The sequence below is a fragment of the Lissotriton vulgaris genome, chromosome 1_1, assembly GCF_964263255.1.
Source record: "Lissotriton vulgaris chromosome 1_1, aLisVul1.2, whole genome shotgun sequence".
Classification (NCBI taxonomy): Eukaryota; Metazoa; Chordata; class Amphibia; order Caudata; family Salamandridae; genus Lissotriton; species Lissotriton vulgaris.
The window spans coordinates 720,153,163-720,177,510 of NC_141685.1; the positions used below are offsets into that span (position 1 = coordinate 720,153,163).

A 24,348-nucleotide genomic window follows, 5' to 3' on the forward strand; every position below is an offset into this window, starting at 1 on the left:
TGAATACCCACTGGAATGGCAGCGAGATCCCGTACAATAACTGGGTGTGATATATCACAGGGACCCAGCGGTAGTGATAAGGACAAACTACTGAACGGCAATCTCCAAACTAGAAGACAAGGTACAACGTTGGGTACAACTGCCATTGTCTCTGGCTGATCGCATAGCGATAGTGAAAATGAATGTATTGCCTAAACTATTGTACCTATTTAATAACATCCCTATTACACCCCCGGGAGAGGTTTTCCGCCGAATAAAATCGCTTGTACTGAAACTGATCTGGGCGGGCAAACAGGCCCCAGTGGATCTTCAAACTCTGACTCTTCCTTATGCTCGAGGAGGCTTTGGGGTGCCAGATTATCTATTATATTATCTGTGTGCTCAGGCACAATACGCGGCCTACTGGTATCACGAAATACCGTACTTGACTCATACTGCTATTGAAGAAGGAGACGCGGAGCCAATTCCACTGACAGCGATACTATCACATGTTAGACAACCTCTGCATGCCCAAGACATCACTACCATAGACACAACGATCAAAGCCTGGCGGAAACTTGGACAACTGGCGCAGAAAACACCGCTCTATGCACCTGCTATGCCATTGAACCACCATCAAGAATTATCAGTGACAGGGGAAAAAGTGGGCATGTCACTACTGCAGCGTGCAGGCATCAGTACAAAGGGGGACCTGTACCATGAGGGCACGTTTGTAGACATAGGACAATTGGCGTATATCCACAATAAAACACCCATGTTCTGCTTCACTTATTACAGACTAAAACACGCGTTGAGAAAACTCTATCCCATGTTCCCCTACGAGCCAGACAGTTTACACACACTTCAGATGAGCATCACAACCCAAGATTTATCGCATTTAGTTTCCAGGCTATACACCACAGCGCAGGCTGAAATCCCGCACACCACTGACAGGGCCAGAGCAAGATGGGACGTAGCATTAGTAGACCCATTGACAGAGCAAGAATGGCAACAGACATGCGCTCTGACACAGCTCCTAACTCCTAATGGCAACCTTAAACTCATACATTTTAAATTCATACATCAAACATACTACACACCTACGCGCATGCTTAAATTTGGCTTACAGGATGAAGATAGGTGCAAAAGATGTTGCAGAGAGGGTGCAGATTTCATACATCTAGCATGGTCCTGTCTGAAGGTGCAAGAATACTGGGGGGAAGTCACCACCAAGCTCTCTACTATGCTGCAGGCGGAGATAGAATGCACAATAAGAACATGTTTACTAGGTATCACACCACGACTCAAAGCCACCAAACGTAAATTTTGTGCGTTAGCCCTGTTGCTGGACAAGAGGCAAATTGCGCAGTGTTGGCACAGTAGGAAGGTTCCGCATACATCCAGGTGGCTGAGCGACATCTCCAGCTGCAGGGATAAACTAGTGACATTTGAAGAAGAGCTACCAGCGAAATCTAGACCCAAAGATGTCTGGAGCTACTTCACCGACTATATGCTTACACTGCAAACAGACACGGATGACTGACTTGACGGTTCTGCACGCGATGCACCTTCTACTGTTGGGGGAGGGGGGCACTATACTGCTCAGTCGGGAAGGACAAGACAAGACTTGTTGGATTTGAAATGCTAGATTAGAATATGTATATGGGTATGTTTCTTAGGTCTCTAAGTTGTAATAAAATGTTCATTGTTGCCAATTACAAAAAATACAAAAAACTGCAAGACATCATATAAACGGTAATGCCGCCGGACCTAGTGTTGTCGGCTGAAAGGCTGTGTAAATCCTATTCATTATCAAATTCATTACTCGCAGCCAGCCCCAGGGTTGTAGGCTCATAGCCGTGTTAATTTATTGACAATACAATAAAGGTCTTACAAAAAAAAAAACATTCTGGAGGCGACTGTGGGTCACCCCGGAACTCTCCAGTTACAGGCAAGAACTTCTGGAGCTGTTAAATCTCCCAAATGCATGGAAACTTCCTTGGATAAAATATATAAGGCAGTAATTTGAGAGGCTAAGTTGTCCTTTACTGTGGATTAATCCGGAACAAGCTTGCAGAAGTATAACCCGTAAAGATCTGGTTACTATGTATTATGATCAGAATCTGCCTGCTTGTTTATCAAATGCCCAAACGGGGACACTGTCGAGCACATTCATAGTAATGAAAGATCACTATAAAATGGAGACTGTGCTTGATGACATTAGCCCTACCTCTCTTAGGAAGTTGTATCTCCAATGGAGACATGGCTCTTTGCCAATTAGAGCCCTCACTAGCCGTTGGTGCCCACCTACTCCTAAAAATTTCCCAGCTTGCACCGCGGAGCTAGAAAATGAAATTCATGTAATGTTCTTCTGTCCTTCCTATCAAACATCCAGAAAGAAGTGGATTCTTCCAATTTGCAGAAATTTGGGGATTAGGCAGTGTTCTCACTCCTATCGAATACTAAAAATGGATTTATCTCGAGTAATTGTTTTTGCTGTAACCAAATTTTTAGCTGCCATGTGGCATATCAGAAGACAGAATGTGGCAAAATGAGGTTTAGTGTATTTTTGTATAGCTTTATGCTGTCTAGGTTTTTCGGGACGAGTGGGACCTTGATTCAACCTTCTTCTTAATTGTTGTAAATGCTTTCATAATGAATAAGTTTTATGACAAGATGTACCTTTGGTTTTATCCTAAAATTGTAACGATTTGTGCTGAAATGTTATTGTAACTCTTTTATGACATTTTCTGTCGAAATAAAGATGATAAAGAAAGAAAGAAGCTTATTATTATGCACAATACCCCTTTTACATATAGAACATTCTTTTGACTCATAAATGGACATTGGTGAATGATACTGAATTGCAAATAGAAAGAGTTATATAAAGGTCCCCCCTCCTGCCAATTATATTCACTCATTGTTTACAGCTGTTTCTCGTGGTAAGGACCTGTTGAAAACCGGCATATGGTATACTAGTACAATATTTAAGCGGTTTAAACACCAGCCATGTAAATAGTGAAGTTCATCTGCCCTCAGCATAGCATGAGGCAAGGTTTTGTGTACTGTGTGCTAATTACCAAACTACTAGGGGCCTTATTTATGAAGAACTTGCGCCGCCGGTGCGTCACTTTTAACATGGGAAAAAGTGACGCATCGGCAGCGCAAGTCCTTCATAAATAAGGCCCCAGGTACATAATTATGTTACTTTTCTATTTGCAAGGCCACTGTCCAACTAGTACATCATTTCTTCTACTTAGCCAGCAGAAGGGTAAATGTGTAAACTTTTTTGCAATTTGCTTGGCTACCGTTGAGAAGAGTATATAATAGCTTCTGTTTAACCAGCAGCCAGGAACATATTTACATTTACTTTCTATGCGCATGCTCACGGCTAAAGTATAAATAATGTCTGCTGCTTTGCCAGCAGCCAGGTAATGAGTGAAGTTTCCTTGCTGTTTGCTTGATTGGTGGCTAAATATTACACAGCCTCTGCTAATTAGCCAGTGACCAAATCCTTATTATCTGCATTGTTGCTGGCCAAACAGTGCAGAATTACTACTATTAAGCCAGCTGCAGGGTAAATAGTGAAGTTTTTCTGCAATTTGCAGTCACCAAACCAAAACATTGCAGAATTATTATTTATCGAGCGGCCGAGTAAACAGGACAGTTGACTTGCAATTTTTAAGGTCATCAGCCAAATAGTAAAATATTTCTACGGTGTTGCCAGCGGCCTAGGAAATTGCTGATAAAATTCACTATTTTTCAGGGCTGGCTAAATAGCTGCTACAGAATATTTTACATAATTTGTGTTTCTACAAAGGTCATTTGAACAATCTGGGAAGAATGTAAGGCTGATGTGGCTATTTTGGCCATCAATTGACCTGCAGTGTTACTCATATTCAATGTCACCCCCACCCAGACTCCCCACAAAGACTGGAAGTCCAAGAATGAGGTAGGGGTTCAGGTACAATCTGAAACAGTCACAAAACTGAAGGGGATCAGAGGAGGACTGTGCTTGTGAAACAAGTCATCATATGAAGAAACTGCTGGGGACAGCCTGGGATTGTAAGGAGCCAGAAGGTGTGCAAATCTACAGAATCATTTCAGTGAGGAATTCATAGGGAACAGGTTGTATAGAAATGGTGGTGGAACAGAAACAAAAAACTGACATAGAGAAATTGAAACACTGCAAAGATATACAGGGATGTCCAGAGGCTGGTGGGAGCAAAGGCAGGGAAAGGCATGCAGAGGAAGAGCAGAGACTCAAATAGGAACTAAGAGCCCAGGGTGGAAAGTTATGTGAATCATGGAACAGCATGTTAAGAACTATTCCTGTGATACTTCCACAACATCCTTCCTCCCCCACTTAACTACCAAATAGTATGCAATCTCTGCTATTTATACAGCGGCTGAGTAAATAATGCAATTTGCAAGATATTTACACAGCCGCCGATAAACTACTGCATAATTCCTGCTATTTAGCTAGCAGTGTTGTGAATAACAGTGTAAATTCACTGTTTACCCACCAGCTGGGAAACAGGCTGCTACCATTTATGACAGTTCAGGAAGTGTCGATCTGTGCAACGAGGTTGGACCAGAGAAGTCCCTAAGCTGATTGGACAAACCCGAAAAAACGGTCTTTAGTAGAGTATCGCTACTCCGCCATTTTCTGTTTATTGTTCAATAAGGACACACCTGGCCCACTTGTAAACATAGCAAACATAGGGACTTCATTTTTGGGAAAGTGATACAGTGCAGTGCAGCAAGTCACCTTGCTTCTCTGCACTGCATGACAGGGAAAGAGCCGGAGTGTGCCGTATTTAAGGCCATACAGCACTTTCCTGTCCTTTCCCCTGCGCTGGCCCCCCTAGCACAAATACAATCCTGGGAGGCATATTCTTTTTGCAGCACACATGGCACGAGGAAAACACTAGGAGAATTAGAGATATTTTTCCGCGTTTCACATCCCCTGAGAAACCATAACATTTTCCCCCATTCACACGAAATGCGTCAAAAACCATGGGAGTTGCGTGGGAACACCTACACAATGCCCATTGAATGCCTTCACAGGGCAGAGTAATGCAAACTAGAGATTTGCGCTACCTTGTGTTACTCCAGATTTTTGAAGCCACTCAGAGCCATGCAAAGTGGTTTTGCCTGGCTTCAACATCCTGACTTAGGGGTTTGCGTCATGCATATACCAAGTTGAGTGGTGCAAACGTAATGCTAGCCTCTCATAAATATGCCCCTTAGTCTTAAGAAGAGTTGTAGTCACTGCGCTGCTGTTTGGCTCACAGTTTACTTAATGCGCCTGTTAATTGCACGTACTAGCTACATCAACGGTCAGCAGTTTGCCGCGGTCCGCAGACTTAGGGTCCTTGCATGATGGAATCACATGCTCCCGTCAGGCCAGGACTTAGGAATCAAAGTCTTGGAGGGTTCTGTTGTAGTCAGATTGTTGAGGGCTGCTTTTATGTACACATTCATTTAAAATGCAAGCTGGTGGGTGTGATATGTTGGAGAACCTTGCGCTTTACGTACCTGCCTGGAAAAAGGTAATCAATAGCTTAAAGCTGGTGAGATTACAGTGCAATGCCACATCTTTCAGCAATCGGGTGAACATCAATGGTATGCAATGGCAGGATGCTTTTGACTTTTTGAGACCAAGGAGCATGATGCTGCGCCCTCCATAAACCCTATGGGCAATTTTCTGTTTGAACAATAATAAATAATGAAGATGTAACACCACTTTCTGTCTTTGTTTACTTTCATTATAAGTCAGGGGTTATTAGGTCAGCTCTAGAACACATTCTATAGTAGTAGTATAAGCTTTATTCGAGAAAACTTCTCATAAAAGCACAACATATAATCAAGTATAATACAGATAAAAACAGTTAATTCATTCGTCAATGTACATATACATATTCTTAAAGCAGTTGTGCCAGCTCATACGATACTAAGTAATAAGAATTACACACAAATATAAGACCAAATTGCATTAAAATTACATTAAAAAACCCTACCTATCAACCTCCGCCTGATTGACCAAGCCCACCCCAAATATTTGGCCACTCCAAGAACAATCGGCTCATCAGTGGATGTACATAAGATTCTCATAGCCACTACACTGCGTCGTGTCCCAAGATTTTTGCAAACTGGGGTTAGCCATACCCTCCTTGGTAACGAATAAGCATCGCAGACAAATAGAAAATGGCCTAGACTTTCAGTAGCAGCTTTGCACGCTGGGCAACACGTGGAGGTCGAACTCTGCCATCCTGCAGTTAATATTTTTAAGGGAAGGGATCCAGACCTTAACTGGAAGAATAACTTCCTGTCCATTGGGGCAGTAATACTGTCCTAGTAGTTTTCTAAGATAGGACAGATTTTGACTTCCAGAAAGCGGCCAGCCATAGAATCAGATCTCGTGCCCCTCAAAAGGCTGCTATCTACCCAATCCCAGTATTGAGACTTGAGGGCTTCTTTACTTGGAAAGACTTCCCCCTGGGGATTGGTCCAAAGATTAAAAAGGCCCAGTTTAATTAACATGGCCCTTAGATTTTTTAGCCAGTTGATCTTATGAAAATAGTCTTCCTTGATTATTGCCAGGAATCCATGTGCGTAATGCTTAATCTCTGGAGTTGTCCAAAGACGTCTCCAGTAAAGAATGGGGCGCAATCGCGCTCTATCACTGATTGATCGTCTGCCTAGGTCAAGGAGCAGTGGAATTAGGGGGGTGCTCTGGGGAACACCCGTAATTCCTCTAAGAAACCTGTTCTCTGATGTCTGTAAGGTAGATAACTTTTCCCAGGCCCACAACTCTGCACCATATAGGGCCGCACCTAGAGCCTTTTCATCATACACTATAAGGACAGGCTTAATAGGTTTGGTTTTAGATTTTCTATGTTCCCCCCGTAGTGCCCCTGAAATTTGCTGATGTTTTAGTGCCGTTTTTTCCAGATGATCTGACCAGCCCAAACCATCTGCTATTTGGATCCCTAGGTATGTGAATTCCCTTACCACCTCTAGCTTAGTGTTATTCAGAAATACCCTAGGGTGGGCTTTATGGCGCGGGGAAAAGACCATTAACTTCGTCTTACCCACATTTACTTCAAGGCCGTGCTCTTTACAAAAATCATCAAACATATTTAGGGCACGCTGTAGACCTGCAGGAGTCTTTGACATAATTAGTGTATCGTCAGCGAACATCAGGATCGGGACCCTGACGCCCGCTAACGAAGGTGCGTCTACACTAACATCTAACATCCTCCCCACAATCCCATTAATAAATAGTGAGAAGAGTAGGGGTGCCATTGCACAACCTTGGCGGACCCCCCTTTCTACCGGGAAGTCCGATGATGACTCGCCATTCCCACCCCACTGGACCCTGGCAAAATTACATTCATGCAATCGCATGATTAGGGTAAGGAGTTCAGCTGGGATGGCTAATTTGTGTAAAACCATCCATAGCTTACACCTTGGGACCAAATCAAAGGCTGCCCGCAAGTCGACAAATGCAACATACAGGCAGCCTTTGCCAAGCAATACCGTCCTCCACCGCAAAATGGTGAAGCGAAAAACTTGGTCGATTGTACTGGTAGCCCGCCTGAATCCTGCTTGGTAGGGGGAAAGAGCATTATTATCATCCACCCAGTCCATAAGCTGATTTACAACCATTTTTCCCATAACTTTTCGTATGGTTGCAATCAAGCTTATTGGCCTGTAGTTAGCTGGGAGAGACCGATCTCCTTTTTTATAGATGGGTATAATAATGGCACCTTGCCACAGCTCAGGGACCACCCCTCCCTTGGCAATGGCGTTACCCAATAGTAAGACATACCTCGCCCACCTTTTCATGTCATGTTTAAAGACATCCGAGGGTATCCCGTCTAACCCTGGTGCCCTCCCCCCTTGAACAGAGCAAATTGCTAGTTCAACGTCCTTAAGGGAAAACAGGTTATCAGTAGCAAAAACTGGCGATAACACCTCCCCTATCCCGTCCTTCTTTACTTCTGCATATTGTGGTCTAAAGTACTCAACCCAGGCTTCTTCAGCTACATTATTATCAGGCCTATCAGGGGTACCGCCTCTCCCTCACTTTATAATCTTCCAAAAAAGCCTGGAGTCCTTACTACTGGAAGCCTCCTTTAACTCTGCCCAGTGCTCTTCATCCCATTTTCTCTTTGCCTGGAAGATGCTTATACTGTAGGATTTTCTGGCTGCACTAATCGCAACCCTGTCTCTTTCTCTAATAGCATGGCCCAGTGCCAATCGAGCTGACCTACACTGGCGATTAAACCACCTGGCCGCTTTAGGAGGTTTTTTACCTTTGATACTTTGTGATTGCATAAAGTGTGGTCTTAGGAGGCAGAAAAATTTGTTGTGAATATCTGTAATTTCCCTGGAACCAGGGATTGTAGGTTTTGCCGCTTCCATAGAAGTAAGAGCCTTGTCAACCTCAGCATTGATAATGGTCATGGATTCTTCATTAGCTAATACACTTGGCCATTTCAACCTTCGAATGTCGTTGGCTATTACTGGAACTTGGTCATTTCTTATGTGCATGTTTTGAGGCCCAACACTCACCATTTGTGGGTCACACAAAGGGGATTCTGATCACTTTCCAATCTACCCTTAATGTCCATATCAAGAACCCCCTGCCAGAGTGAAAGACTACATATAACATAATCTATTCTGCTCCTACTATGTCCATTGTCAAAAGTGCAAACACCCTCTTTGTCCCCTCTCGTTTAGGGCTCTTAGCTCGTGCTCCAAACACATGGCATTTAGTAGCAGTATGTCCTTCGTCCACCGCTTGACAGGATCTATACTCAAAAATGGTACTCCCAGAGAGTATCCTCATCCTGACCTAGGGGATCATTTGTACTGTCAAGTGGTTCGAAGGTCCTATTTAAGTCCCAGCTACTACTACTCTGTTACCTAGGGACTTAGTTTCCAAGGAGGCGAACAAGGCCTCTATAGTGGGGGAACTCCCCGAATTGGTTCCTCTTGCATAGATGTTATACAGATCAATCACATCCCACTTTTCTCAGGACAGTCTTAACATTTGTATGTCACTAAGGCCCAAATCCAACACTTTGATAGAAATGTCCAAGTCCTGCTTTATCCATACTAAAAGCCCTCCCATTGGCCGACCCCTAACCCCTCTAGAGGCTGGGATTGAAAAGTTTAAATACCCACGGAGGAAAACAGGATCACAGGCCCATGTTTCTTGAAAGCAACACACGTCGAACCCATTAATAAAATCTAACCAGGTTTGTGATTCTACATTACTACCCAGCCCAGCAATATTCCAGGATAGGAACTTCCCAGGACTAAACCCATCCTCACATACTGCATTTGTTATAGAACATGATTGAGGATTCTATAGTGCTTTCTGTTTATATTTACTATATAAAGGATACACTAATTGTGGGGAAAATATTGGATTTAGGTAATTTTCTTAATTTGTTTTCCAGATGAGTTATTAAAATACTGGTCAAAATAAAAGCACCAGCTGGAGAGCCTTTTCAGTGCTATACAAAAATGCAAACCAAATTGTCCAAAAAGAGCCTCACCACACATGCTAGGCAGTGTTTACAAGACATGGACTTAAACTCTAGACCCGTATGTTTGGGGTCCAAAGGTTAGTTAGTGGTACCCTTTCATAGGCCCCAAAATGGCATGGTTGTTACTAGGGTTGTGTTGCTTCTGGATTTGTTTTGCGTGAAGTTTGGAACTTTGCACACCATGCTGGAGAAGAGTGGTGGCATTAAGGGGTTGGTCAAGACGGCAGCCTTGTGATGATACATGTGACCTGATATTTGCCTGGATGACATGGCTGCCTTTAAGAAACATGAGAAAGCTCGTAATATGGCTTCCCTAAAAGCTATAGGCTTTTACACTGGTTGATTTTTCAGTTGACTCTTGACTACTGATCCATGGAGAAGTGGTCTGCATCACTGATGCCCAATATTGACTTGCCTGTAATTGACATTGTCACACAATTTGCTGCCCGACCCAGTGATGACAGGAATTTGTTAAGGGAATAAAAAGTCCATTCACCTTCACCTGTACATTTGGCTTAGATGTATTGCCACTACTGGGTGTGAATTTTGATACAGTGAATAGCCTGGGTTGAGATATCTGTAGGTGTGAAACCCTCCCTGCAAGTCCATTTTGTGCCTCAACCACCAACATCATTTGCATTTTGCAAAATGCCTTGAGACAGTTGTGGTGTACAACTCGTGGGTATCCCCATTCCTTTAGCCAGTGGAAGGGTCCTTCGCCACATGTCAGTTAATTCCCTCCAGGGCATTATGATCACCGGGCTCTGTCCGAGAGTAACTACAGCATATGCCAAGAATTCCCTCTGTTCCCTGCCAATATATTCTCATTGCTGTGCTAGGATAGCACCTCACAGTACCAACACTCATCATGCTAGCAGAACTCCTGCCTGGTGCCACAATGCAGTCCCCCACAAATGTAGACCACCTGCTACATCCCAGAGTTTGGGGTTTCTGACACACCAAAGGAGGTTTTCGGGGTCAGCCACATTGTGGTTGGTTTAAGAATTGTGAGGTAGCGGGCAGCATGGTCTTGAAATGCTGGTTTATGGAACATTTCAAGCTACTATGCACCTTTTTTCCTGGGCGATTTTAGGTTAGAGCACTTTCATGAATATCCACTGTGGCTCACAACTGTATATTATATACTCAGAGTAAGCAATGCTTTGTGTCGCTAGGGCCTCTAAAGTCATCGTGTCCTGTGGTGATTCATTCTGATGTGTGAAGTACTGTTAAGGGGCCCAAGGATGGAGTGCACTACTTGCCGAATGCTGAGCTGATGCACAGGCCAGGCCTCCAAAGGCTGAGAAGCATTTCTAAGAGTGCCCTTCCTCTTACAGATCAATGTTAAATGGTGTGGTGCAGGTGTATACAAACAGTCAATCAATCAGTCAATCAGGGGAATTGTAAGCACACTACTAGCCCAGGAAGGTCTCAAAGCGTTGGGGGGGGTCCGTAGTTCTGTTTAGCCGAAGAGCCAGGTCTTGAGAGTCTTCTTGAAGGTGTTCAGGGAGAGGGAGCGTATGTTATCTGCCTGTAGCTCGTTCCGGGTCTTAGTAGCTATGTGAGAGAAGGATCTTCCGCTGTCTATGGCTCCGTGGATGCAAGGGGTTTCTGCCAGTGCGAGGTTGGAAGATCGGAGGTTTCTTTTGGGTGTGTGGAAGTTGATTCTGTTTGAGGTATTTGGTTCTATTGTTGTGTAGGCATTTGTAGGCGTGAGGGAGGATTTTGAAGCTGATTCTTTTCTCCACTGGGAGCCAGGGGAGTTTTCGTAGGTGTTGGCTGATGTGTTCATGATGGGGGATGGCGAGGACGAGTTTGACGGCGGTGTTCTGTATAGTCTGAAGTTTGCGGAGTAGGGTCTTGTTGATGCTGGTGTATGCTGCGTTTCCATAGTCCAGTCTGCTGGTGATGAGCACATGAGTGACTGTCTTCCTTGATTCCAGGGGGATCCATTTGAAGGTCTTGCGAAGTATGTGGAGGGTGTTGAAGCAGCTGGATGTGACAGCGTTTACCTGTCGGTTTATGGTGAGTGATGAGTCGAGTATGATGCTGAGGTTCTTGGCGTGGTCTAAGGGGGTAGGTGGACTTCCGAGGGCGGTCGGCCACCAGGTGTTTGTAGTGACGGCCAATAATGCACAAGGACGCGACGTCGATATAACCATACAGCATTTATTGAAGGTGGTGGTATACCCTACGACCTCAGCCACAGCCTCCTCTCTCGCAGCTTCACCACAGTCGCCCCGGCGCTCGCCTTGGAACGCTGGCCGCGGTGACATTCTAAGTGATGTCACCGCGAGCAGCTCCATTACACGCGGAGCCGCCGGGGGGCAAACAGATGGGAGATACCACACATCCCCCTCCCCTGCGGAATGAAAACATCAGAATACCTACCTACCACCTGGGTGGGGGAATGGCAACAGCTTCTTAGTGTTAGGACTTTTGCTCTTCCTCGCATCACCCTCACCCTCCCCTTCACTACTAGAGTCATGCCCTGGTGGGTGAAATCTCACTACTCTTCCCAGGTTCCAGATCTTCCCCTCTTGAGTCTTAACTTCATTTTGGAACAATTTTGTGATCCTGGTTGGACTACTGTATTCTGACCAACGTGCTCTACCAGTAGGGGTTCTGATCTTGATGCTATCCCCTACTTTGAACCCGGCCTCCCATGTGGCTTTGAGCTGGTCATATCTTTCTTTCCTTTTCGTCATGGCTCCCTCTTGTTTCTCTAGGCTTTTCGCTTCTTTGGAGTGGTCTGACCATCCCTTGTGCCACCCCATCCACCCTGGGGATAGCTTGGTGTTGGGTATCCTTGCACGGAGCAACTCGAATGGGGTGACTTCCGTCGTTTGGTGCGGTGTGAACCTGTACGCTTCTAGCCGCCTTCATGCTTCTTCTTTCCAGCTTATGCCACTGGCCTTGGCTAACTGGATACTCTCCTTGAGGGTTTTGTTAAATCGCTCGACCATGCCATTGGTTTCGGGGTGATACAAAGCGCAGCGCTTGTGTTTGATGCCTCTCTCTCCAAGGAAGTCTTCCATTTCTTTTGAACATAATTGCACCCCATTATCCGTGAGTATGCTGCTGGGTAGCCCTTCCCTGATGAACACCTCTTCCAGGAACCCGATGACTGTCTTGGTTGTGACTTCACTTACTAACTTCATTTCGGGCCACCTAGAATACAAATCCATGAGCACCAAGATGTACGGCGTGCGCAGCTCTCCCGACAATGGGCCCACGATGTCCAGTGCCAACTCCTCCCAGGGTGCTGACGGTGGTGGCCTACATACCATCAGGGGCGTCTGTTGCTTCAAGACTTTGTCACAGTTGCTGCACGGAATGCAGTCTCTAATTTTCCTTTCAGTGGCAAGGTCCATGTTTGGCCACCAATAGTTCTCCCTGAGTCTTTGTTTAGTCTTGGTGATACCCATATGTCCTTCGTGGGCTATCTCAACAAGGTTGTCTCTCACCGACGTGGGTGGTACTAGTCTTGTCCCCCTGAACAGGCATTCATCTACTATGGACAGCTCATCTTTGACAACCCAGTATGGCCGCAGATTTTCTTCCCGTTTATCTTCGTTTTTCCACCTGTCTTTTATTCTTTTGCACACCTCCTCCAAGATCTCATCTTCCTTCAATGCATTTCTCCATGTTTCTTCTCCTAACGCTCTCTGGATGGTGCAGACATTCTCTATCTGAAGTCCATCCGCTTCATCATCCACCATCCCTTGCTTCTCCCTTGCCTCATTTTCACCGACAAGTCTCGACAGACAGTCTGCTGCGAAATTGCGCGTTCCCGGGAAGTACTGGACACCGAAGGTGTATTCCTGGAGGCCGACCACCCAACGCCTGATCCTACTGGAGATGGCATCTAGGCCTTTTTTGCTGAACACTTCCACCAACGGCTTGTGGTCAGTACGAAGAGTGAACTGTGTTCCCCACAGGAAGTCTCTGAATTTCCCCAATGTCCAGGATACTGCCAGGGCCTCTTTTTCAATCACCGAGTAGTTGTTCTCAGACTTCTGGAGTGACCTTGAGGTGAAATTTATTGTTTCTTCTCCGTCTTTGTCTACATGAGTGAGGACTGCTCCCAGCCCCTTAGCGCTTACGACGGTGGTGACCACAGTCGCCCGATTGGGTATGTACGACTTTAAGCTGGGGCCTTCTGCAAGTGCCCTCCTTACATCTTCAAACTCCCTCTGACACTCCTGACTCCAGTTGAATTCTGTCTCTTTCTTTAGCAGCAGCCTGATGGCGTAAGTCCTTCCTGCCAGGTTCCTTACGAATTTTCCGTAGAACTCCAACATTCCCATAAATGACTTGATTTCGTCCTTACTAGTGGGAGGTGCCAAATTTACAATGGTGTTTTGTAGTTCAGCTTTGGGACATATTCCTTCAGCTGTCACCTTGTGTCCCAAGAAATCCAGTTCTGCGGAGCCAAACACACACTTATCTCTTTTCACCGTTAGTCCTTGTGACCTGAACCTTGCCAATACGCATCTCAGCCTCTCATCATGCTCTTCATGGTTTTTTGCAAATATAAGCATGTCGTCCTGGTAACACAATGCACCTGGGATGTCTTTCAAGATGGTCCCCATGAGTCTCTGAAATACAGCGGCCGCCGAGACTAACCCGAAAGGCATCCTTTTGAACTTGTACGCGCCCATGGGTGTCACAAACGCTGTGAGTTCTTGTGACTCTTCGTGTAGTTTTATCTGAAAGTAGGCCGAGGTGAGATCGAGAGTGGAAAACACCTTTGCTCCCTCAAGCATGCTCATCATTTGGGTGATGTTCGGCAGAGGGTATCGATCGACCACGACCTCTTTGTTCAACGCCCTCAGATCGATGCAGAGCCGAACCGACCCATCCTTCTTCTTTGCGGCCACGATGGGTGCCAACCATTCCGTCGCTTCCACCGGTTCGATGACTCCAGCCTTGTACAATTTCTCTAGTTCAGACTTCACCTCTTCTTGGATGGCGATTGGAAGCTTCCTGACTTTGGCCACGACTGGCTTAGCGTTCTCTTTCAATTTTATCTTGTGACAGTAGTTTTTTAAGCATCCTAGCTCTTCTCTGAACACTTCTTTGAACTCTGTCACTACGTCTGTCTTGTGTTCTTGTACTTCCTGTATCAGGATCTGGGGATTACTATTGGGATTAAGATAGACCCCTAACTTCTTCTGCGCTTCCACCCCAAGATGTTGTCCCCTACTGTAGACACATAGACTTTGGACACTGTTGTCCTGTTACTGTATTCAATTTTTCCTAGAAAATAACCTTTCATAGAGATGGGGCGACCAGCATACCCCCCAGGCCTCAGATCCATTTTTCTCAAAATTATCTTCCCCTTGGACACACAAGAGAATTCATTTGCATTAATAATAGTTATCCTTGAGCAGGAATCGAACAATGCTTCTAAACCAATGCTCCCTACTTTTATGGTGTCTTTTGGGCTGCTGACCTGACCCTCATCAACCTGCACCACTATTTCTCCGCACGTGGTGTCACTACCGCTTTGGACTTGCAACTCTTTGACCTGCACTACAATTTCGTCACACACTACATTCGTCCTGTCTCTACTCTGTCTGCTGACCCCTTGCCCACTCTTGCAGTACTGCTTGAAGTGACCTTTCTTGCCGCACTTGTTACATGTAAACCTGAGGGTGGGGCACTCTTTGTCATTAGCTAGATGTCCCTGCTTGCCACACCTATAGCAGGTGCCCTTGAATGATCCTCCCCCTTTGCTCTCCTTCTGCTCTCTACCCGCTATCTTCTGGCCTTTGATCATAGACACCGCCTCACATTTGGTCACCACTTCACTGACATTGGGTTTATCTTCACCTCTTTTCTCCCCAGTGTCTTGCTTTATTTCCTTGACGCACTGTAACATGTGCTCCACCTGTTTTGCTATAATAAGAACTTCCCTCAACGGTGGGTCATCCTTAAGCCATAACTCTTCACGCACACGTTCCATCCTGCAAGCCAATACAAACTGATCCCTAATTCTTTCCTCACTTGCCCCACCGAACTTGCATGTCGCTGCTAGTTTCCTTAATTCAGAAACAAAATCTTCAATAGATTCTCCCTCCTTCTGTGCTCTTTTCCCAAAGTGGTACCTCTCCATAATTGTGCTTGTCTTGGGGAGGTAGTGTAAATCCAATTTCTTTGGGCTTACCTCTAGCTCATTAAGACCCCTTGCTTCCTGCGTCCCTAAATCTGGGAGGTGATCTAAAACCTCTTCTCCTTCTGCACCTAGGTAATAAGCTAATAATGCTACCTTCCTTTCCAGGCCAAGGTTAGGCCCACATACAGTAGCGTAATTCAAAAACACTTTTTTCCATTTTTTCCATTGAATAGTGGGATCACCTGGGTTGGTCAGGAAAAAGGGTGGAGGGGTCACACTCTGCATGGTTAAGTGTCACTGAGCGATATTGCAGGCCTAAAACCAGGGGAACGCTGTTTAAGTTCTACTAATCACAGTGTAAACGTAGGGCAGAGTACTATTTTCTTACACCAAAAGAAGCAAACATGCATATAATTCATTTGCACACATTTCTACTTTGCATTCTGGGAGCAAATAACTCCTTAGTAGAAACAGTTGTGGGTGCTCCTGTTAAGTCGATATCAGATCTTTATACCAGAGGACACTACTTTTTTTTCATTTTTTTTATATTAATCTAATTGCAATGTACACTCCCAAATCCGCAGTGAAAGGCCCACTCCACCTTCAAAGAGGCTTCATTCCACATGCGCTTTCTACTGCGCTCGCTTTTCATTAGCTCCGGTTACCACCATGTTAAATTACCAGCAATGTTTATACTGAAACACTTTCTGAGGTGACAGAAAACTTCACTCGTCATGCGCTCCTCACAGCGTTCCTTTTTAATCAGCAAGCGCTCTCCTAACAATCTTCAGTTTTCACAACTATAAAGAACTGGCAATGTTTATTTTGGAGATTGAATGCTTTCCACAGCTGACTTCCAAATGTGTGCGTTACAGCTGAGGGGAACATCAGTTGAAAGAAACGAAACGCTTGAGGAGACACTGCAGCTGTCAGAATGCCGTGAAAGGAATTACCAAGGTGATCTGCCCTCTGGCGCTTGACACACGCTATCGCACCAGACTCAGCTGACTGCAGATAGAATGCTGACTCAAATAGCGCGTAGCCTCCACCTTTCAAAATGTCATGACTTCATTCACTAAGCGCTCTACACCGCGTTCACTTCTCATTATTGCCAGCACTGTTTATATAGAAACGCTTCTGTGGTGACAGAAAGGCCTCCTTCTTCACGCGCACCTCAATGTGTTTCTTTAAATCTGCTGTGCCTTTCCTGACACGCTCCGGTTTACACAATTAAATACCGGCAATGTTCATTTTGAAGGGTTAAAGCTTCCCACAAATGTCTTTCTCAAGCAGGCGCTACCTCCACACTCTGCTACACGCTGAGAGCGAAAATTGATTCCTAGCCAGCAGGCACATTAGCGCAACATCCCTTCACGCTTGGCTCCCCAAATGCTCTTTAAAGCCATTAATAGTTCGTAAATCACTCGCGCTTATATTTTAAGCTCAATAATAAAGCATTTCCTTTTCATTAGTTTGACAAGACCTCACCAGATAAACTGCAATCAGCTGGTGAGCGTTACCTTTTTGCTCAACAGACGGAAACGCAGTTGCCCCTTCAACGATCTCCCCTCTGCATATCAGTCCACACGGAATCGCGATCACACCCCCATCAACTCGCAGTTGCTCACAATTCAGATACGACATTCAGCATGAGAGCGTGAGACCCTCTCTGATTATTGCTGCATCTTCCTTCTTCTTTCGCCGCGCTACTGACAGCTAATAGGAGTACCTTACTTTAGTATTCAATAAAGACGGGGATTATCTTCCGTCTGACCAGCAGTTGCTCTCCACTCCTACTCCACTTTTTCTTTTCCCAAAGCGATGATTCCTTTCCGGCGCTGTCTGCTTCTAGAGCATTGAAATTCCTCTTACTTCTTTCCGTCAGCTGTCATCTTTCGGTTTCTTTAGGCGTGTTGAGGTCGCAGGTGTGCTTTCCCTCGTCGCCAGTGTAGTGACGGCCAATAATGCACAAGGACGCCACGTCGATATAACCATACAGCATTTATTGAAGGTGGTGGTATACCCTACGACCTCAGCCACAGCCTTCTCTCTCGCAGCTTCACCACAGTCGCCCCGGCGCTCGCCTTGGAACGCTGGTCGCAGTGACATTCTAAGTGATGTCACCGTGAGCAGCTCCATTACACACGGAGCCGCCAGGGGGCAAACAGATGGGAGATACCACAGTGTTGTCCCATGCTGAAGGGGTGGTTCCAAGGATGGGGACTTCTGTGCGAGGAGGGTGGTGGTATTGTAGCGATGGAATATTAGACAGCCAGGGTTCAGGGCGCTGGCCATGGTTGGGTCACGGACCAGTGAAGACAGGCTTGCCTTAGGCGTGCCTTCGGCTGCCATTAAGTAGGGGAGGGAGAGGGACGTGCAGCTGGGAGGCGTGGTCAACAGGGCAGAGGCGGTGGTGGGAAACGGCGGCAAAAAACAAAGCAAGAAAAGAAGGAAAAATTACAATAAATAACGAATTAGAACAATGGCACAAACATGTGAAAACAAATAAAAGTTAATAGCAGAAAGCTCAATGCTACAGACGAATGACAGTGATGTGGGACATGAGCTTTAGACAAGAGGCACAATAGCGAGTATTAGGCACTCCACACTAGATTATATCAAACTAACTCATATATTGTAGATAAAGCCCATAGACCCCATGCACTTAAATCATTTTGCCAACTAGGCAATTGTCATAACATCACATTTAGTACAATGAAGCAAATACTTAGAAGTTGCATATGTCATTAAAAACATCATGAAAACAACACCCTACAACCTCACTGTACATAATATGCAGTTTCTGAAAAGGATACTTGTTATCCCATGATTGCCAGGTTTAAACAACATAACTCATAACATTAATATATGAAGTGCTGCAGTTAGGTCATACATAAATCCAAATATCACCATGAATGTACAGGGTGCAGCGTCCCAGCACTCCTGTAACACTTTATACAGTAATTGTGTGGGAGCTTTGAAAGCACTCTGCGCTTTCATCATGGCCCCACGGGACAGCCAGGTGGCGAGAAATGCGGCCACTCGGCGTCCCCTGAGGTATGCCATCAGCGGGCGGTGTGCACACAATAGATTCTCGGAGGGAAGAATGCACCCAATGGTAAAATCACTGGGGAGACCTTGCTGGAGAATTTCACCTAGGCAGCTGCCCATGACCGTGTTGCACAGCTGCTCACTTCTCCTGGTAAAGTGCCCACTACTTGGGCATGCTCGGCCCCCTCTGGACCGGAAAACTCAAGGCCGCATTTACAGACACAACAGCCCCTGTAGACACCCACAAGGTCTCCTCTGTCTCGGGCAGCGGGCATGTGTAGAACTCATTGAGGTGTGACAATATCGGCAGGCCCTGGACGCAGACCGGGTTGTCAGCCCACCACACGCGCTAGTCCGGGGGGGGGGGACAGAATAGACAAGCCTTATATGTCTGGCCTACTCCTTGTTAGAGGCCAACATGCCTTTTGTCCGCTATGCGCTGCATCGCCTCAGTTGTGCTCCTGTTGCCACGGCAACCAGCAGGGCTGTGCTAAGAGGCATATCAGCAGTTCCTTCACATTGGGCAATTTCACTCCTATGCGCCTGTGTACAAAAAGAGGGAGCAGTTGATCCAGGGGGGATCAGGGAGGGCGTAATTACCACTCAATTAAGAGCGGAAGGTCCAGCCTAAGTGCGTGCCCTCAATAAGTATATTGATCAAAAGTTGGCAAGGCTGTTCCTCGGGGATGAACGGGAAGTGAGGTGTACTGGTCAAGGGAAAGGTGGTGGTTTAAACAATGTTAACCTCCCACTGGGTATCCATTGTGTTGGATATGTTTGCCTCACACACCCTTGCAGGTGTCATGCTTCTTCATAGGCGTTGCTCCTCGTCTGGTAGGCGGTGCAATTCCCAACGGGCTCACCTCAGAGAGGGGCTCTTTAGATCTCCGCTAAAGAGCCCCTCTCTGAGGTGAGCCCGTTGGGAATTGCACCGCCTACCCGACGAGGAGCAACGCCTATGATGAAGCATGACACCTGCAAGGGTGTGTGAGGCAAACATATCCAACACAATGGATACCCAGTGGGAGGTTAACATTGTTTAAACCACCACCTTTCCCTTGACCAGTGCACCTCACTTCCCGTTCTTCCCCGAGGAACAGCCTTGCCAACTTTTGATCAATACTCCTATGCGCCTGCCATTTTTCAGAATTCAGCAGCGGCAAACAGCGCTGGCCTCATGCTAGGTTATCGAACAGAGCAAAAACAACAGTTGATGGACAGAATGCAGAACAATGTCATACATTCACCCAGTGCAGAGATCTGGGCCTATATCCATCATTTTTTTGCTCACCACACCACCCCAGTTCAGACATGGCCATATGCAAATCAGCCTTTATCCTGTGCCTCATAGGAACAGTCCAGCCAGAACTGTCAAGCCATGTCTTCCCTGGACCGGAATCAAGCATCCTAGGACCGGTTTCTGGCTATCAGCCGTCTTCAGCCAGGATAGCTGGACTCCAGTGGCATGGAGAGCACGGGACTCACGTCTGAGCTTACCCGTCCCACTCGGGGTGAACAATGCAAAAACAACAGTTGATAGACAGAATGCAGAATAATGTCATACATTCACCCCAGTACAGAGATCTGGGCCTAAATCCATCGTTTTTTTGCTCACCACACCACCCCAGTTCAGACATGGCCATATGCAAATCAGCCTTTACCCTGTGCCTCATGGGAACAGTCCAGCCCAAACTGCCAAGCCATGTGTTCCCTGGACCGGAATCAAGCATCCTAGGACCAGTTTCTGGCTATCAGCCGTCTTCAGCCAGGATAGCTTGACTCCAGTGGCGTGGAGAGCACGGACTCACGTCTGAGCATACCCGTCCCACTCGGGGTGAACAATGCAAAAACAACAGTTGATGGACAGAATGCAGAACAATGTCATACATTCACCCCAGTACAGAGATCTGGGCCTAAATCCATCGTTTTTTTGCTCACCACACCACCCCAGTTCAGACATGGCCATATTTTATTTTTACAGATTACACCGTGTCATTTGCCCTGAAGAAAATCCTGTCATACACGCAGGGATTAGAAATGCTTCGGCACCCTTCTAAATACCCCAAGAGGTGTTTACAATGAAATATTACCTAAAGGCAGGAAAAGGGATATAAAACTGAGATTACATCCCATAATACCTTGAGCCTATCCCCCATGGGAAGGGAACTACCATAAAAAACTGAAATAGGTTCAGAGAGAGTTCCTTTCGTACACTTGTTTGACAGACTGTAGGTGTAACACGTTTTTGTTATTATTATTTTTGTATTCTGTGTCAAGTTTGATCAATTGTAATAATCAATATTGTCTTGTTTAAGTTTCATGATTTGTTATAATTCATAAGTGTATCACTCCATGCTCAGGCAAGCATGTAAATGAATTAAATGTGTTGACAAGATTTAAAAACTATTGCAACGAAATAGCCAGGACCAAGAAAAAAATATTGCAACGAACTAGCCAGGACCAAGAACAAAATGGCTACATTGGCACATGATCAGCTTAAATAAACAGCAGAACTTTCAAATAAGGTGGTCAGATTCCCTTTTTTCTAGAACGCTTTCCAAAAGTGGCATTATCAAACACAGAATTTTAAAACCACCTTCACTAAAAAGTGTGTTTTTAAATTCTGAGTTCAGAGAGTCTAACCTCCATTTCTTCATCTTGTCCCAATGGAAAGTTACACTTATAAAACTTTACAAAGCAGCTCCCATGTTAACCTATGTGCCTTCCAATAGTGAAAAACCAGGACATGTAAAACACACCAGTACATGTCCTACCTTTCACATACACTGCACCTTGCCCATGTGGGTACCTTGGGCCCACCTTAGAGGTGCCTTACATGTACAAAAAAGGGAAGGTTAGGGCCTGGTAAGTTAGTGAACTTGCCAGGTCAACATGGCAGTTTACAACTGCATGCACGGATACTGCAGTGGCAGGTCTGAGATACATTAATAGGCCTATTGATGTTGGTGGCACAACAACTGCTGCAAGCCTATTATTAGTATGTGATTTACAAGCCTTGGGCACATACCTTGCACTTTGCTAGGATTTTATCAGAAAATAAAATACGCCAATCATGGATAACCAATCAGAATCACAATATAGACAGAGAGCAAATACACTTTAGTGCTGATCAGCAGTTGTGAAGTGCCTTGAGCCCTGTAGCCATAAAAAAAAACAGGGTCAGAAAAATCGGATGCAAAAGGTTTGGGGATAAACCTGCAAAAAGGGCCAGGCCTAACAATGTAAATCTTTCTATGAACCCGGGACAAGATCTGTTGGTTATCCAGTGCTTCACTCCAGGTTCCCTTCCAAGGTATGTATGCATGAAACATGAAATATCTCCCTTATGACATTATAATTCCAATTAAAAAACAAATTGCTTTATTCTAAATAACGCAAGGGTTAACATGCCAGCTACAAACGTGTTTGTACCTGGGAGCCACAAGTCCTGGTATACCCACACAGCCTTCCATCGTTCTGAAGTGAATAGAGCGAGTTCCCATCTGTAGGTTTCCACCTCTTATTTACAGTGGCAGAAAAATACAAAATGGGCAAGTGTGTATTAAAAAAATAAGTTGTGCACTCTATGAGGGAGGCTATACTTAAAGGGAGAGAGGGGTATACGAGGTATACACAACGAGTAACATTATGCTCCAGATTGTGAGACATGCACATAATGAGTGAGGCTGTGCTTCAACGCGAGACCCATTTGCTTTGCCAACGTTGGTCTTTTGTACCTGTTTACCAATTCCCAATTTCTAGAGAGGGAACTATGTGGTATGCCTTTATTTTGCTGGCCGTCCTTTAGACAGATATCCGAGGGGTGAACTATCATGTGCATGTTGTCCTACGTTATGCGTTCTTTCAATGTATTTATACACCACACAACAATAAATCTGTTCTTGTTTAGTGACCCCTGTTTGCATGAATAAGTAAAGTTGTCTGAGACAACAAACATGTATATGCCAGTCTGCATGTTGATAATTGGCGCCTTTTAAGCTGGCATGCGTGTATGTCTCCGCAGGAGCCTGTTTAGGGTCATACAAATGTGTAAGATTCTGCTATGCAAGTGCACTTAACAAAGGGTAACATAACATAGTGGAGTCTGTCTGTGCATGCCACATAACACTGTCTGACTGATTGGTGTTGTCGCTTGGCAAGTTTAATTCAGGGTTTCTCTGCTAAACTCAAAATACACTTACATTATTCTAGAAAGAACATGAAAAATGAAGAGTTGTGTAAAAATGTATCTGATCTAATTGTGGCTTATTTCACTGTTCTTCTGATTGTTTTTATTTAGCAGTGAGGTATGCACCGTTTTGATTTCTGTTTTCATTTCAACGAGTCAATTTACAAATACTTTACAGGTCCTTGTCGGGTAACCGAAGACAAATTGAAAGAACACTCTGTAGAATTAAGCTCGACCCACAGGGATAAAACGGCTTTCAAGGAAGGGGACGCCATCACTTTTAAATGTAAATCCGGATTTCGAGTCGTCACACCTCCAGGGATCCTAGTTGCAAAGTGTACTAAGGCTGGATTTACCTACCCCACATGCTTCAATCCAAGTAAGTGTAATGCACTTGTGTAAAACATTTGCTAAGTTAGTAATGGTCAGTGGAGTTCTAAAATGAAATCTTTTTTCGGTCTGTAATTTATTGCAAAGAAGCGTTTCTCATGATCCATGGCAAAGAAAACAAAGGCACGTATGCATCATAGTCTTGTGTCGCCCTGGCGCCATGCAGGGGGCGCAAGGGCGGCACAACAATAAAGCTAGATTTACCAAGTCACAGAAAAGGCCACCTTGCGTGGCCCTGCATGGCTTGATAAATCTGGAGTAACGCATTGCAGAGCATATCGTTGCCTTGCGTTACTCTGGCCCACAGAGGCATTCCATCGGTGGAGTGTGGGTGTTCCCTGGCATCCACCCTTGGATTTTGGCTAATCCCCAGATTTACCATTAGTCGTAATGAGGGGAAATATCCTTATTTCTCCTTGTTGTTCCGTCTTTCTGTGTGTGATGCTTCTGCAGCACATACAGAAAGAGGAAAATGCTTTTTAGGATTTTTTTGTGCAGGAAGGTGTCCCTTCCTGCACAAAAAAAATTCCTCCTTACAAAACAGGCACCCTTGTACCATGGTGCAAGGGTGCCCGAATTGGCTATATTCAGCCAAAAGTGCGCCAGCGCAAGGAAAGGACAGGAATCTGCCCTATGACATTAAATAGTGTGCATTCCTGCCCTTTGCCTTGCTGCGTGAAAGTATTATACATATACCCCCATATGTAACTCGAGACAGGGGCAACTTCTTTAATCTCTCAGTCTAGCAATGGAAGCTCTCTCTTTTTACCTTCATTTCCTGAACGTAAAGAAATGCCTTATTATCTAGTATTCCATTATATGATGATTTGTTGTCTGGAGCATAGTTTAGGAAGTGAGATTCGGGTTTGTGAATCTCAAATTTTCCAACTAAAAAAGTGATGAACTTCATGGTGGAACAGTGAGATCACTAAGGTTCAGGATGAACTGTTCTTATGAGAAAAAGAATCAGTATTGATTTACATTAGTTTGGCCTCTGCCTAGAAAGGCAAAGGGGGCAAAAACGATTGATTGGAATGCTACCCTACGTGATA

The 24,348-nt window shown here is 45.2% G+C and overlaps 1 protein-coding gene across 1 annotated transcript in view; it reads left to right on the forward strand.

Moving 5' to 3' along the window:
* Window positions 1-24,348, forward strand: part of LOC147747705 (complement factor H-like) — a 1,041,560-nt gene that overhangs the window by 880,639 nt on the left and 136,573 nt on the right. The window contains exon 22 of the mRNA XM_086954949.1: window positions 23,085-23,285. Coding sequence (XP_086811075.1) covers window positions 23,085-23,285 — 201 coding nt within the window. The remainder of the gene's footprint in view (window positions 1-23,084; window positions 23,286-24,348) is intronic.